Below are 16380 nucleotides of genomic sequence, written 5' to 3'. Positions count from 1 at the left end.
ATTCGTTTGTATAATCCATGTTCACATCCCTCTCTGGAATGTTTCATCCCTTCACATGCAAACAGGAATAGGAGGAATGAGCAGGTAAGCTCAGGGTTGAAGGAGGAATGTTGGTCAGGGCACCCTGCCCACCTTTGAAAGTTGTCATGTGCCTAACTGAACAGACAAATGAGACCTCGGTTTAATGTCTCATCTGCACTAGAAAAGGTGCAGAGGAGATTCACCAGGACGTTGCCTGGGCCGGAGCGTTTCAGATATGAAGACAGGCTGGTTAGGCTGGGGTTGTTTTTGAACAGGGAAGACTGAGGGGGGACGTGACCGAGGCGTACAAGATTATGAGCAGCATAGATACGGTCAATCGGCAGGACCGTTTCCCCTCAGCAAAGGGGTCATTAACCAGGGGGCATAGATTTAAGGTCAAGGCCAGGAGATTTAGAGCAGATTAGAGGAAAAGCTTTTTCACCTAAACATAGGAATTAGGAGCAGAAGGAGTCAATTTAGCGCTTCGAGCCTGCTCTGCCATTCCATCAGATCATAGCTGACCTCTTCTTGATTTCAAATCCACCTCCCTACCTTCTGCCCATAGCCCATATTTTTAATCAGAAATACGTAGATCTCCTCTTGAAACCATTTAATGACTCAGATTCCACCGCACTATGGGGCAGCGAGTTATACAAATTCACCACCCCAGGAAGTAGCTCCTCCTCATCTCAGTTCTAAATCTACCACCTCTCAACCTATATCTGTGACCTCTCATTTTAGATTGCCCCACAAGAGGGAACATTTGGTCTATGTTTACTTTATCAATCCAGTTTAGCATCTTATTTGGCTCGGTCAGATCCCCTATCATCCTTCTAAACTCCAGGGAGTATAAACCCAAACTGTTTAATCTCTCCTCATACGTCAACCCTTTCATCCCTGGAATCAATCTGGTGAACCTCCTCTAAACTGCCTCCAATGCCACCACATCCTTCCTCAAATAAGGAGACCAAAACTGGACACAATAGTCCAGATGTGGTCTCACCAACACCCTACACAATTGTAACAACAATTCTCCACCTTTATACTCCAATCCTTTTGCAATGAATGCTACTATTCCATTTGCCTTTTTAATTACATGCTGTACCTGCAGACCGACTTTCTGTGATTCATGAACAAAGCCACCCAGATCCCTCTGTCCAGACGCATCTTGAATCTGCTTTCCATTTCGATAATAATTTGCTGCTCTATTTTGTCAGCCAAAATGGATAACCTCACACTTATCTACATTGAACTCCACCTACCAAATTTTGGCCCAATCTCCTAGCCTATCTATATCAGTCTGTAAAATCTTATCTCCTCTTCACTGACTGATTCCCCACCTATTTTAGTATTATCCTCAAATTTTGCTATGTTACACTCTGTCCCTGCTTACACATCATTTATATAGATTGTGAACAGTTGGGGTCCGAGGACTGACCCCTGCGGCACCCTGCTAGTTACAGTTCGCCAGCCAGAGAAGGACCCATTTATCCCGACCCTCTGCTTTCTGTTAGTCAGCCAATCCTCAATCCAATCTAGTACTCACCCCCCAATCCGCTGCAATCTCACCTTCTGCATCAGTCTTTGATGCGGCACTTTATCAAATGCCTTCCGGAAGTCTAGATATACCACCTCCACAGGTTCCCCCATATCCACCTTGATGATTATGTCCTCAAAGAACTCAAGCAGGTTTGTCAAGCATAACTTACCCCTCATAAAACCATGCTGACACTGGTGGATTGAGCTCTATCTTTCCAAATGTTCAGTCATCTCCTCCTTAATGAATGATTCCAGCAACTTCCCCAGCACAGAGGTCAAGCTAACCGGCCGACAGTTTCCTATTTTTTGCTTCTCCCCCTTTTCAGGGCGTCACATTAGCATGTTTCCCATCCATCCTGGAAAATCCAGGGAATTCTGAAATATCATAACCAATACATCCACTATCTCTGCTGTTTCCTCCATTAATACTCAAAAAATTCCATCTAGGTTGCATACTTTGGAGGGTAAATTGTGTCTGTGTGATACTGTGTGATACTGTAAAATGGGGGAACATAAAGACTTAAGAAATAGGAGCAGCAGAAGACCATATTTCAAGAAGGAATTAGATGATGTTCTTGGGGCAAAAGAGATCAAGGAATATGGGGGGAGGCAGGGCAGGATTAGAGTATTAAATTTGATGATCAGCCATGATCATAATGAATGATGAAGCAGGCTCGAAGGGCCGAATGGCCTCCTGCTGCTGCTATTTTCTGTCTGTATTTCCTTGTAGATGTCCTCTCAAACCTGCTTTACATAGCTGATCTACATCTGCTCCACTTTTGCAACCGACCCACATATCCCTCGATTCCCTTAATGGCTAATAATCTACTGCTCTCAGTCTTGACTATAAATAGATGTTTGGCTGAATAAAGAGACATGCTGTCAAAGTTTTTCATCGTCCACTCATCAGGCCAATTCAAAAACTTTTCCCTTTACTATTTGATATTCTTGCAAATTGTTCTGACGATTGCAAGACGGAAATCGTCGACAGCATGTCTCTTTTTTTAATCAAAACTCAGCCTTCAATGCACTGAATAACTGAGCAGACACAAGGATAGAGGATTCCAGTGACTCACCGCACTCTGAATGAAAAATTTCCTCCTCACCTCATTGTGAAATGATTGCTCCCTTATCTTGAGACTATGATAGAACATAGAACACTACAGTGCAGTACGGGCCCTTCGGCCCTCGATGTTGCGCCGACCTGTGAAACCATCTGAAGCCTATCTGACCTACACTATTCCATTTTCATCCATATGTCTATCCAGTGACCACTTAAATGCCCTTAAAGTTGGCGAGTCTACTACTGTTGCAGGCAGGGCGTTCCACACCCCTACTACTCTCTGAGTAAAGAAACTGCCTCTGACATCTGTCCTATATCTATCACCCCTCAATTTAAAGCTATGTCCCCTCGTGTTGGTCATCACCATCCGAGGAAAAAGACTCTCACTGTCCACCCTATCTAACCCTCTGACTATCTTATATGTCTCTATTAAGTCACCTCTCAGCCTTCTCCTCTCTAACGAAAACAACCTCAAGTCCCTGAGCCTTTCCTCGTAAGACCTTCCCTCCATACCAGGCAACATCCTAGTAAATCTCCTCTGAACCCTTTCCAAAGCTTCCACATCCTTCCAATAATGTGGTGACCAGAACTGCACGCAGTACTCCAGGTGCGGCCGCACCAGAGTTATGTACAGCTGCAGCATGACCTTGTGGCTCTGAAACTCAATCCCCCTGCTGATAAAGGCTAGCACACCATATGCCTTCTTAACAGCCCTATTAACCTGGGTGGCAACTTTCAGGGATTTATGTACCTGGATGCCGAGATCTCTCTGTTCATCTACACTACCAAGAATCTTGCCATTAGCCCAGTACTCTGCATTCCTGTTACTCCTTCCAAAGTGAACCACCTCACACTTTTCCGCATTAAACTCCATCCGCCACCTCTCAGCCCAGCTCTGCAGCGTATCTATGTCCCTCTGTATCCTATAACATCCTTCAGCACTATCCACAACTCCACCGACCTTCGTGTCATCTGCAAATTTACTAACCCATCCTTCTACACCCTCTTCCAGGTCATTTATAAAAATGACAAATAGCAGTGGCCCCAAAACAGATCCTTGCGGTACACCACTAGTAACTGAACTCCAGGATGAACATTTGCCATCAACCACCACCCTCTGTCTTCTTTCAGCTAGCCAATTACTGATTTAAACCGCTAAATCACCTTCAATCCCATACTTCCTTATTTTCTGCAATAGCCTACCGTGGGGAACCTTATCAAACGCCTTACTGAAATCCATAAATCTAGATCTAAATCCCTAACTCTAGACTCTCCAGTCAGTGGAAACGGCCCCTCAGCAACAGAGTTCTTAAGAAAGGTCATATTGGACTCAAAACATTAACTCTGTTTCTCTCTCCACAGATGATGACAGACCGGCTGAGTGCTTTCTGTTTTTATTTCAGATTTCCAGCATCCGCATTATTTTGCTTTTTATTCTTTTAAGATCTACTCTGTCAAGACCCCGAACTATTTCATGTTTCAATATGATCACCTTTCAAACTTCTGCACTCCAGAGAATATAATAATAATAATAATAATTGCTTATTGTCACAAGTAGGCTTCAATGAAGTTACTGTGAAAAGCCCCGTATAGTCCCATTCTCCTCATTTTCTCATCACAGGAATTTATCCAATTGAATACGCAGCCTGCTTTACATCTCTTCCATTGCCAATGAAAAGTAAAACTTGGGAGAGTCGTCGATTGGCTATTGGCTATTGCCAGTTTTAAATTACCACACAAAGTTAAAATGGTCCCTTTGCGCTTGGTTGTTCTTTTCTCTCATCGTACAGATTCTATGATTCCTCACTTATAAACCAAGAGTAAAAACATGCTGGCCTATTGGATAGACTCAATGGTGAAAGTGAAGATGCTGATAACGGAGGCCATTTGGCCCATCCCACTCATTGTCTCATCCAAATCTATCAGACCTTCCTCACCGCTCCTAACCACCTCTGGAAATGAATTCAGAGTTTTTGTCTGGATGACCCGAGATGCAGAGATACACAGGTTAGACATAAAGGCAAAGCTGGACCAAATAACCTCCTTCTGTGCCAAAATGACTCTTCCATCAAAAATGTCATTTTCATCGTCATCAATCCGGTTAGACTTTCATTTGATAACAGCGGGTTTTACCTGAAGGACAACCCTCTATACTGGGTTAAGACATCCAGAACATCATTGGGTTTCGAGCCTATCCCATTGCCAGCCTGTAAGACAAAAGACACGAGGACGAGCTTCAAATTCCCTCCTTCAGGTAAGATAAATCTCTCCCAATGTTTTCAAGGAGGAAGTTGAGATTGCACAAATTTTGCTATAAGGCAAATTGAATGTGCCGAGAGTGAATAAAACCACTCAATTTGCCTATCAGATGTCAAAAGAATATATTGTACAATATTACTTTTCTCATCCCTATCTACGTCTTAGGAGCTGGGTTTCCATATTGAAAAGGGGACTATTGTCTGAAACAGGCAGGTGCTTTAGGTACAAGCAGTGGACTCCTTTCAAAATAGAGTCAGTCACATTGTGAATTTGGTTATGTATGTCCTCTGACCCCATTTTCAGGCACTTAGAAACCTCTGCAGACAGGCGTGTTAAAGGTTGAGCTAACAATCCAAGTAGATGGAGTGAAGGTACAAACATAATTGAAAAAACCCCAGTAGCTGAATGGTCTACTCCAGTTCCTATGTTACTGCCAGGTAAAGAAAGTGGGGAAAAAATATCCCATTCAGGTTCCTTGTATTACGTGGATCTACTATAGCAATGCTGCCAGTGGGTGGAATCGTCCCAAAGTTTGTCAGTGTCAGTTTTAGACTGAAATCTCAGCATGGTAGCATTGTGGATAGCCCAATCGCTTCACAGCTCCAGGGTCCCAGGTACGATTCCGGCTTGGGTCACTGTCTGTGCGGAGTCTGCACATCCTCCTTATGTGTGCGTGGGTTTCCTCCGGGTGCTCCGGTTTCCTCCCACAGTCCAAAGATGTGCGGGTTAGGTGGATTGGCCATGCTAAATTGCCCTTAGTGTCCAAAACTGCCCGTAGTGTTGGGTGGGGGTATTGGCTTATGGGGATAGGGTGGAGGTGTGGACCTTGGGTGGGGTGTTCTTTCCAAGAGCTGGTGCAGACTCGATGGGCCGAATGGCCTCCTTCTGCACTGTAAATTCTAAATTCTATGTGTAGCTTTCCAGCTGTACAGCTGAGTTTTCACTCCAGATTCTCTGACACTTATTTTTTTTTAAATAATCTTTATTGTCACAAGTAGGCTTACATTAACACTGCAATGAAGTTACTGTGTAAAGCCCCTAGTCGCCACATTCCGCGCCTGTTCGGGTACACAGAGGGAGAATTCTAAATGTCCAAATTACTTGGTATCTGTACTGAAACCTCTCCAAAGCAAATATAATTTGTGTCCTCTTGTGTGATTTAGCGGCCATTATGCGATTTGCGCCCTTAGCTAGCTACATTGCGGCCTGTGAATTTCAGTTTGGTTCTGCATGCAGGTCCAAGTTAGAATTATTAGAGAATCATAGAATTTTACAGCACAAAAAGGGACCCTTCGGCCCATTGTTTCTGCACCAGTTCTTGATCCGTAGCCTTGTATGCTATGGCATTTGAAGTGCTGATCCAAATGTCTCTTAAATGCTGTGAGGGTTCCTGCCTCAATCACCCTTTCAGGCAGTGAGTTCCAGATTCCAACCACCCTCTGGGTGAAAAAGCTTTTCCTCACATCTCCTCTAATCCCTGCCCCTTACCTTCAATCTCTGTCCCCTGGCTATTGACCCCTCTACTAAGGGGAAAGGCATCTTCCTATCTGCCCTATCTATGACTCTCAGAATTGAGGGAGGATATAGAATCATCATGTCCTCCCTCAACCTTCTCTGCTCGAAGGAAAACAACCCCAGCCTAGCTTTCCTCTCTTCATAGCTGAAAAGCTTCAGCCTAGGCAACATCCTGGTGTGTCTCCTCTGCACCCTCTCGAGTGCAGTCACATGCTAAGTCAGAGAATCACAGGGATTATAGTTTACATTTTGCTTTACATTGAATATCTTTATAGGTGGCGCGGTGGCACAGTGGTTAGCACTGTTGCCTCACTGCACCAGAGACCCGGGTTCAATTCCAGCCTTGGTACTGTCTGTGTGGAGTTTGCACTTTGTCCCCATGTCTGCGTGGGTTTCCTCCGGGTGCTCCAGTAAGTATGTGCAGGTTAGGCGGATTGGCCATGATAAATTGCCTCTTAGTGGCCAAGGATGTGCAAGTTAAGTGGGGTTACTGGGTTACGGGGATAGGGTGGGGGCGGGGCCTCGATAGGGAGCTCTTTCAGAGGGTCGGTGCAGACTCGATGGGCCGAATGTTTTCCTTCTGCCCTGTAGGAATTCTATGATTCTATGTATTCCTGTACCAGCCTCCCCGAACAGGGGCCGGAATATGGCGACTAGGGGCTTTTCACAGTGACTTAATTCAGCCTACTCTTGACAAAAAGTGATTTTCATTTTCATTTCATGTTGGTTGTTGCGCTGGAGTTTAAAATTCCTAAATTTATCATTAAACAGCTGGCAGGGAATTGACAACTCAGGTGTGCAGACTACTATCAGTACAGTTACTATGATCATTAACTATTGACACACAGTTACATCATTAATTATTGACACACAGACCTTGAAGAAACGTTTGACAATAGTGATGCAAATGCTATACAAACCGTCAGAGAGTCTCCCAGCGCTGCAATAACTTTCACATCAGCTGGCCGCAGAGAATGAACTGCAAAACAGTCAAGTCAGGAAGTTATAAATTTCATATGTAATAATCTTTATCAATAATAATTTCTATTAGTATCACAAGTAGGTTTACATTAACACTGCAATGAAGTTACTGTGAAAAAGCCTGAGTCGCCATATTCCGACACCTGTTCAGGTACACAGAGGGAGAATTCAGAATTTCCAATTCTCCTAACAGCACATCTTTTGGGACTTGAGGACCCAGATGACCTGAACTCAATGAGTGAACACTAGTCCCAGCATTTGTGTCAAACTAAAAGTAATAATTCATTGGCCAGTACCAGATTAAAAGACTCTCAGGTTGTCCGAGTTGGGATTAACCAGAGAGCTGCCATCTCTGTCCGGTCAGGCTTGTGCAGAATCCCGGCCCCACCCCAAGTGGTTGACTGGCAACGCCAATACATTTCTGGTCACCACACTCCAGGAACATATGATGGTCCTTGAGACGGTGCAGAAATCCCCAAGAATGGGGATTCTACTTACAAGGTTTGGCTGCAGATAGCTGGGATTGTTCTCTTTGGAGCAAAGGAGGTTAGGAGGAGATCTGATATAAGCGCACACAGTTATGACAGCTTTGAATAGGGGAAGGAAAATCACAAAAGGTTAATATGCAGGTACAGCACATAATTAGGAAGACCAATTTAATTCTGGGTTTCTTGCAAGGGGGATGGAGTATAAAAGTAAGGAAGTCTTGCTACATCTGTACAGAGAATTGGTGAGACCACACCTGGAGAACTGTGTTCAGTTGTAGTCTCCTAAGGAGGTAATACTTGCAATGGAATTAGTTCAGAGGAGGCTTACTAGGCCGATTCCTGGGATAAAAGGATTAATAAAACCATAAGGAACAGGAACGGAATAAATCGTTCAGCCCCTCGAGCCTGCTCTGCCATTCAATAATCCGACATTCCACACGTCCATTTTCCTGCCCTTCCCCCGTAACCCTTTGTCCCTTACTGATCAAGAATCTATCTATCTCAGCCTTAAATATACACAAGGACTCTGCCCTTACAATCCTCTGAGAGAAGAAATTCCTCCTAATCTCAGTCTTAAATTGACGCCTCTGAGACTGTGCCCTCTGGTCCTAGACTCTCCCATGAGGGGAAACAACCTCTCAGCATTTACCCTGTCAGCCCTTAAAAAATTCTTTATGTTTCAATTAGACCACCTCTCATTCTTCTAAATTCCAATGAGTAGAGTCCCAACCTGTTTAACCTTTGCTCATAACGCAGTCCCTCCAGTCTGGGATCAATCCCAGTGAACCTTCTCTGAATCACTGCCAATGAAATCATATCTTTCCTTAAATCAGGGAACCAAAACTGCTCCCAGTGCTCCAGATGTGGTCTCACCAGTACCCTGTCCAGTTGCAGCAAGACTTCCCGACTCTGATACTCCGACCCCCTTGAAATAAGGACCAACATTCCATTGACCTTCCTGTTTACCGGCTACACCTGTGCGTGGGCTTTCTGTGTTTCATGCACAGGTACCCCAAGTCCCTTTGTGTTGCAGCTTTCTGCAGTTTTTCTCCATTTAAATAATACGTTGTTCTTTTGTTCTCCCTTCCAAAATGAACAACTTCACATTTTCCCACATTACGCTTCATTTGCCAACGTTTTGCTCACTTACTTAACCTATCAATATCTCTTTGCCAACTATTTGTATCCCTCTCACAACTTGTCTTTCCACCTATTTTTCTGTTGTCTGCAAATTTGGCTGCAGTACATTTGTTTCCTTCCTCCAAGTCATTAATATATATTGTAAACAGTTGTGATCCCAGTGCTGAGCCCTGTGGGACCCACCTTGTTACAGGTCGCCAACCTGAAAAAGAACCGCTTATTCCCCACTCGCTGTTTCCTGCCCATTAGCCAATTCTCTATCCGTGCCAATATACTACCTCCAACACCATTGTTAACTGATTGTATAACGACTAGGGGGACACAGATGTAAGGCTTTGGGCAAGAGATGGAGGAGGAACATGGGGAAGAACATTTTTTACACAGTGAGTGACAACAATCTGGAGCCTGCTGCCCACAAGGGCAGTGGAAATGGCATCAATCAATGATTTAAAAAGAAATTGATGGGTACTTGACAGAAATAAATCTGCAGCGCTACAGGGAGCAAGACTGACTGAATTGCTCTGCGGAGAGCTGGCAAGGACCTGTGGGCTGAATGGCTTCTTTCTGTGCTGTTAATGTGGTTCATTGAATGGCGAGGGACCCCATGCCGTGTGTTTCTCTGCCGCGGCCACTCGCTGACAGTAGGATTCTATCTTCCTGCCGATTGTCAATGGAATTTCCCATTGTACCCACCCCACGCCACCGCGAAACCCACTGATGGGCTGTGCTTCCAGCGGTAAAACTGAATTGCAACAACCGGAGAATTCCGGCCAATTATGAAAGAAGGGAGAAAGGAGAGAAAACATTTTAAATAATCTACAGTTACCTGAATTTGGAATGGTGGCTGATGGAGACTTGTCTTTGCAAAGTAACTCACTTCCAAAGTCCTGTAAATAATCAGAGCCTTAAAATTCAATCTATTCTTACGTGGTTTTGAATAAGTAGAGAATATCCTCCCACAGTCCCTCTCTGAGTAACAACTGAACTGAAATTTTCGCAATCCAATTTATACTGAAATTACGATTAAGTTTTCACTAGTTTCCACACCTATGCTAAAACCTCCTGAGAACCTCATTCACATACATCGCTATCACAACTTCATAAGAAACAGGAGCTGGAGTAAGTCAATCGACCCCTCCAACCTGCTCCATCATTCAATAAGAGAACAGCCGACCTCGTTGTGGCCTAACCCCATTCTCCTGCCTGCCAACTCCAACCCTTGTTGATCAAATATCAACCTTGAGTATTTAGATGTATTGTCCCGTGTACCGAGGTACAGTGAAAAGTATTGTACTACATACAGTCCAGGCAGATTGTTGCACACATGAAAAAACATAGGACATGTGATAAATACACAATGTAAATACATAGACATAGACATGGGATGAAGCATACTGAGTGCTGCAACACTAGAGAAGATGTGTTCAAAGTCTGCCATTTCCTTGTTTTCTGTTATTAATGCCCCACTATGGGATCAATGCCTATTTCAGGTACACTTTTCCTTTTTATATACTTGTTGAAGCTTTCATGATCATTTTCATATTTTGTGCTGCTTTTCTCTCAAACTCCAATTTATTATTTATTATCTTTATATTTTTTCTCTCTTTTACATTTTTTCATTTCATTCTTTATCCTTCTCTTTATTATTTTTCATCCTTGGCTGGTTTCTAAAAAGGTTCACAACCTTCTGAGGGCAGCACGGTAGCATAGAGGGCAGCATGCTAGCATTGTGGTTAGCACTGTGGCTTCACAGCTCCAGTTCCCAGGTTCGATTCCATGCTGGGTCACTGTCTGTGCGGAGTCTGCACGTTCTCCCGTGTCTGCGTGGGTTTCCTCCGGATGCTCCGGTTTCCTCCCACAGGCCAAAGATGTGCTGGTTAGGTGGATGCGTGTCCAAAAAGGTTAGGACGGGTTTTTGGGTTACAGGGATAGCGTGGAAGTGAGGGCTTAAGTGGGTCGGTGCAGACTCGATGGGCCGAATGGCCTCCTTCTGCACTGTATGTTCTATGAAACTTCCTCTTTGTCCCTATTTATTCCCCTTTTTAACCCATCTGTGTTTGTCTGACTTGTGCTTTGTGGGTGTGTGTGTGTAGGGGGGTTGGGATTAGGCAGGTAAGTTAAAGGGCGAGTAAGGTATTTATTAATATTTAACCAACTGTATCTGCTGTGTATTTCATCATTATTCTTGCCATAGATAAACAATAGTTGTGTTTGAACTTACAAACCTGGTGACTGTAATTATTGAGCAACCAAGGGCCAAAGACTTTGGGAATTTTTAGAACAATTATTGGTTAACTAACTTGTGTTGTGACTCTGGGGCATGTGGGGCTGGAATTGACCGCACACTAGCGCAGGGTGGCGTAACAATACAAGTACAATTTAAACACCAGTCAGTGATAGAATGTCGCAGCTCTAGCCTCAATCTATTAAAGGGCTGGCAAAATTTCCAATGTCGATGAAGATGATCTGACCCATCTCCCTTCTCCAACTCTACTAATTTGTTTAGGTCGAACCTAGGTCAAGGCCTGGAGGGCAGGGTGGGTGAGGGAGGCAATGATGATGGCGTAGTGGGCTAGGAATCCAGAGGCACAGCTCTGGATTCATGGGTCCAAATCCCACCATGGCGTCTAGTGGCATTGAATTCAATAATACACCTGGAAGATGAAGCTAGGGCTGGATTCTCTGGACGCCCCAGCCACATGTCACTCGGCAGAGTGCCGTTTGCTGGCAGCAGGATTCCATAGCCGCTTGTGAATGGGATTTCCCATTGAAGCCACCCCACACCGCCGGGAAACCTGTGGGGTGTGGGAGGGGGGGGGGGGGGGGGGAGGGTCCGCTGCCCGCGGGAAAAGTGAATCGCAACGGTGAGAGAATTCCGGCGCTGCTCTCAGTAATGGTGACCATAAAAGCCATCACCAATTGTTGCAAAAACCCTTCTGGTTCACTAATGTCCTTTAGGGAAGGTAATCTGCTGTTGTTACCTTGTCATGTCCAGACCTACAACAATGCCATTGACTCTTGCCTGCCCTCAGTTCAGGGGTCGTCAGGGTTGGGCAACACATTCTGGTCTTACCAATGACGCCGACACCCCAGGAAGAAATAAAGAACGCACCAACAGGAACCTGATCATAGAATTTCTACAGTGCAGAAAGAGGCCATTCGGCCCATAGAGTCTGCACCAACCCTCTGAAAGAAAGAGGCCCGCTTCCCTGCCCTATCGCCGTAACCCCACCTAACCTGTACATCCCAGGACACCAAGGGGCACCAAGGGTTATTCTTTCAGTGGACAGCTGCAGGTTTTGCAAAACACTGAGGCAACAAGAGGAACAAAGCTATCACAAACAAAAATTTACAGTGCAGAGGTTCATCTTGGATAGTAACGTATAATGCGCAATAGGAATTTATTACTCCATTTTACACCCCACCCCCCGAAACCTGGATTTCATTTCTGAAACCACCCTCTCCAGACGGCATGGAAAACAATTGAGGGCAAGTAAGATTTTCAAAGAAACATCTTGAAACAATATAAGATTGTATTTATCACTGACCTTGTCCAATGGAATGGGTGTGGTCCCAAGGGTTACAGGTGCCATTGAAGTCAACTGTCCAGAGTTATTTGGATATGTAAAATTACTGTTTCTGTATGTTCTCAAATATGGCTGCTCCTGGTATTACCATAGGGCAAACAAAATAACTCAATTAGTTTGCAAATAAATGCCGACTCTGACTTGGCTATTATTAATATTTTTAACCACACAGAGGTTTGAATTAGATATTTTCCCTCCCTTCCTATGAGAAAGTTATTTTTGCTCAGCAGCATATTTAACTCCGAAACTAAGAACAGAAAGCCGCAGTATGGGAATATGTCCAGGTCCTAACTCCTCCATTCATGGTTAGAATTTCAAGCATATTGGCTCTCCTTTATATGTTCCCCCATTCACTACTGGGAATCATTTCAATAGCCTATCGATTATCATCTGGATAGTGCTGCATTTGTTGTTGGAGGTTCTCCATCCTCCCATCTCCCCATTGGCTTTGTTCCATATAAACTACTATTCCTCATTGAGTACTGTTTAGCTATCCTACCATTCTCCATAGGTTTATACAGCCGGCCATTTCCCATTGTTGCCCTTGGTGAAAGATCCCTCTGCAACCTCCCTGTAGCCTTTGACATAGTCAACCATACCATGTTAATTCAGTGCCTATTTTCCATTGTCAGACTCCACGGAAATCTGTGTGCTCGGTTCCACTTTACCTTATCTAATTGTCGCAACAGCGTGTTGTCTTGAACCCCAGTATCGCTATCTCTGGCATCCACCAAGGATTCGATCTTTTGACCACCCATTTTCCTCAGTTGTATGGTTCCCCCTTCATATCATTATTCAGATAATGTGATGTCAGTGTGCAAACATGCGTTAATGACACCCAGCTCTCCATCGTGCCTCCCATTTCTGTCCTCATAGATTACTTGGTTGAAGTACTGCCTTGGATAACCCTTGGGTCAGGATTTTTAGGGTGGTGGGGTTTCCTGCCTCACTATCCTAAGAGTTGGCAGGGAACACATCCCGGCCAATACTGCCTGCCCCCCAATGATTTTGTGCTCCAATGAGCATTAATTGGCTGCAGACAGGCAGCCTCTCTGGAGGAAGTCCTGCTTTAGAGAATTGTTGGCCAATCTGATCAGACCTGCTGTGCCAGAAGCTGCAGTGGAGAGGACTGGACTGCATGCAATCCCCGGAAACAAGTCCTGGCCTTCGTGGAAGGAGTATGTTTTGGGGGTCTCGGGGTGGGGAGAGTAGGGGAGGTCTCGGGTTTGGAGATGGCTGACAATCTGGGCTTGGGGTGTTAGGGGAGAGGCCACACAGGGAGGGAGGTATCACAGCTGCCTGATCTTAAGGGAGGGGGCACCCAAAATTTAAAGGGGGTTTCTGTTGGAGGCACCACCCACTGCCCAAGTTCTGAACCCCATTACTTTTGGACTTCCTTCATATCAGGAAGTCGTAAAAATTGAGGATGGGTGGGAAACGTCCACTTAAGGAAATCAATTAGGGCCAAGGCGCAAGGCCTGTCAGAGGCCTCCTCCACCCCAGCATAAAATTGCTGAGGCTGGAGTGGGTGAGAACCCTTCAGGAAGCCCACCCGTGCTATTTCATGCTCACCCTGCTGATAGGGAACAGTAACATTCAGTCCTTAATTTCCGACAGACTCTATACCTTCAATACCCACAGTCCATCCACCTACATGAGCTGATATTCACAACCTTGACCTGATCTTAAACTGACCTCTGACCCTTTATATCCTCCAGAACAAGAAACATCTAGCGGGACTCTCAGCAGCAGGGGCTGGTGCGCCATTCACTGGCAGTGGGATTCCCAATTGATGCCATTGTCAATGGGAACTCCCATTGAAGCCACACCATTCCGCCAGAAACCCACTGTGCTGCTGGCAGGACCAGAGAATCCTGCCACCAACAAACGACCGGAGAATACCATATAAAAGATGCTCCTTTAATATGATGGAAACCTTTGAAGTGCTTATATCACAGTCAATTTCATTGCCCTTTAATGTCGTTTGAACCTCTGTGTATACTTAGAAGCCAAAAAGCTTTGAACTGCATTGTCCACATTCAATTTCAGCCTATTGCTTTTTACAAGCCTCTTCAGGCAACTTCAAAAGATGGATTACCATTGCTTATTTATATAGAATCCATTAACTCTAAAGTACTTCCACTTTTGAGCAGCTGTTCTTTCTAACCACAGTATTTTTTTTAAAGAGGCTGTCTCTTTGTTTTGAAGAGCAGGTGTGTGGGAAGCACTCAGGCAGAGCTCCACAGCAGTGGTTTCGTGGTCATCATTAGATTTTTAACCATCCGCCATGGTGGGACTCAAACCAAGGTCTGTGGATTACTAGTCCAATGAATGCCACTAACACCACCGCCACCTCCGCCGTGAGCACTAAGCTAACCCATAGGCAAAAGGCACAAAATATGACAACCCATAGAAAGCAAGGAACCAAATAAGAGTCAATGTTCTATAGAAAACCATGAAGTCTATTTGTAGAGAAGCTGTGTGAAACATGCCTTTGAAGGACAGCTGATGTTAATGTGATCATCAAACGTTTGATTGGCCGTCTTCATACCAATTGGCTCCAGCTGAAAGAAGTCAAAGAAAAACAAAGGTCAGTCTGACTGGCTCGGAACAGAATTTGACCATTATTTGTCTATTTCCTATGCCAGACCTCTCGCCATAAGATTAGGAGTCTGTGTGGAATTTTGCTTTAAATGCTTCTCCTGAGCCAGCATTCCTTATTTTAGATGGTAGTCCATCCTAGAAGTCAAATAACATCGATTTCACAGCACAAGAGTCAGCTCACTTGGCAACTTGGAACCCGTGTGAAATCATTGTCACCTCGATTATAAACTGAAAGCGAATAACGAGGTTTATTGTTGCAACTGCAGACACATCGGTGTGATCAGAGAAACCGCTCCATTGCAGCAGACAGCTGACAAGGGAGGGTCAGTTTTGCCAATCAAACCAGGAATGGAATGACCATCAGTCACAGAGGTCAACTGCACCCCTGACAAATGTAATGGATCAGCAACATCACTCCCCAGGGTAGTGCCATCGCAATAGGGACCAGCAAACGGCAGACGGTCAGCCACCAACAACACACATGCTTACCATTAGAGGACCTGAACACTTTAAAGATTAAGTGTGCCATGTGTATGTAGGGAAAAAATAAAGTGAGGGAGACTACACTGAACAGTTTGTCCTTCGTATGTGATGATTTCCCTGTAGACTGTGTAAGTGGTTTGTAACTGCAAGTGATAGTGCATGCAATGTGTCTTTTTATTTTTGCGAAAAAAGGAGGGCTGGATTATCTGCTGTTGGGATTCTCCGTTACTCCGGCAATGCACCCACGCCCGGGGATTTCCCGACGGTGTGGGGCTGCCCACAATGGGAAGTTCCCACTGCCGATGGGGGCGCAGGGCACCTAGAAAACTGGTGCGGTGGGACGTAGAATCCATCCCGGGATCTTTGGGGAAATGCTGACTCTATACTAGCCTCTAAAGTATATTTATCACAGAATGCCAATGCACCCACAAGTCAATAACAATGAAGTGATGAGCCAGGATCTCAGATGATTTATACCATCATGAGCTCCGGAAGGATTCGTAAACCATCGACGTGATATGCAGACTCTTGAACACTTCAACAATAAGTGATCTATCTTGCTGGTTGTCATTTTTCATTTTTGGAAAAAAAGGAGGATGTTGCAGTATCGCTTTAAGAGAACATGCAAATAGTGTACACATGTGATCACTGAAGCAACTGGTGGAAAACACCACGTGACCAGCTGGGGACGGCGTGTTGG

The 16380-nt window shown here is 44.7% G+C and overlaps 2 protein-coding genes across 3 annotated transcripts in view; both read right to left on the bottom strand.

Annotated features, from left to right (window-relative positions):
- plb1 (phospholipase B1) overlaps positions 1 to 12667 on the bottom strand; it is a 94559-nt gene extending 81892 nt beyond the window's left edge. For both annotated transcript variants that reach the window (XR_005460907.1, XM_038799067.1), the window contains exons 1-4: positions 12555 to 12667; positions 9833 to 9893; positions 7318 to 7376; positions 4757 to 4830 (exon numbers count right to left, since the gene is read on the bottom strand). Coding sequence is in view for 1 of the 2 variants with exons in the window: in XM_038799067.1 (XP_038654995.1) it covers positions 4757 to 4830; positions 7318 to 7376; positions 9833 to 9893; positions 12555 to 12599 (239 nt within the window). In the remaining variant the exon portion in view is untranslated. The remainder of the gene's footprint in view (positions 1 to 4756; positions 4831 to 7317; positions 7377 to 9832; positions 9894 to 12554) is intronic.
- Positions 12668 to 14806: 2139 nt separating this feature from the next.
- Positions 14807 to 16380, bottom strand: part of LOC119967049 (phospholipase B1, membrane-associated-like) — a 91797-nt gene continuing 90223 nt past the window's right edge. Inside the window, exon 19 of the mRNA XM_038799068.1 lies at positions 14807 to 15157. Coding sequence (XP_038654996.1) covers positions 15056 to 15157 — 102 coding nt within the window. The 3' untranslated portion in view covers positions 14807 to 15055. The remainder of the gene's footprint in view (positions 15158 to 16380) is intronic.

The sequence above is a fragment of the Scyliorhinus canicula genome, chromosome 6, assembly GCF_902713615.1.
Source record: "Scyliorhinus canicula chromosome 6, sScyCan1.1, whole genome shotgun sequence".
Lineage (NCBI taxonomy): Eukaryota > Metazoa > Chordata > Chondrichthyes > Carcharhiniformes > Scyliorhinidae > Scyliorhinus > Scyliorhinus canicula.
The sequence above is the reverse complement of the archived record's forward strand: the minus strand, read 5'-3'. Positions and strand labels throughout refer to the sequence as shown.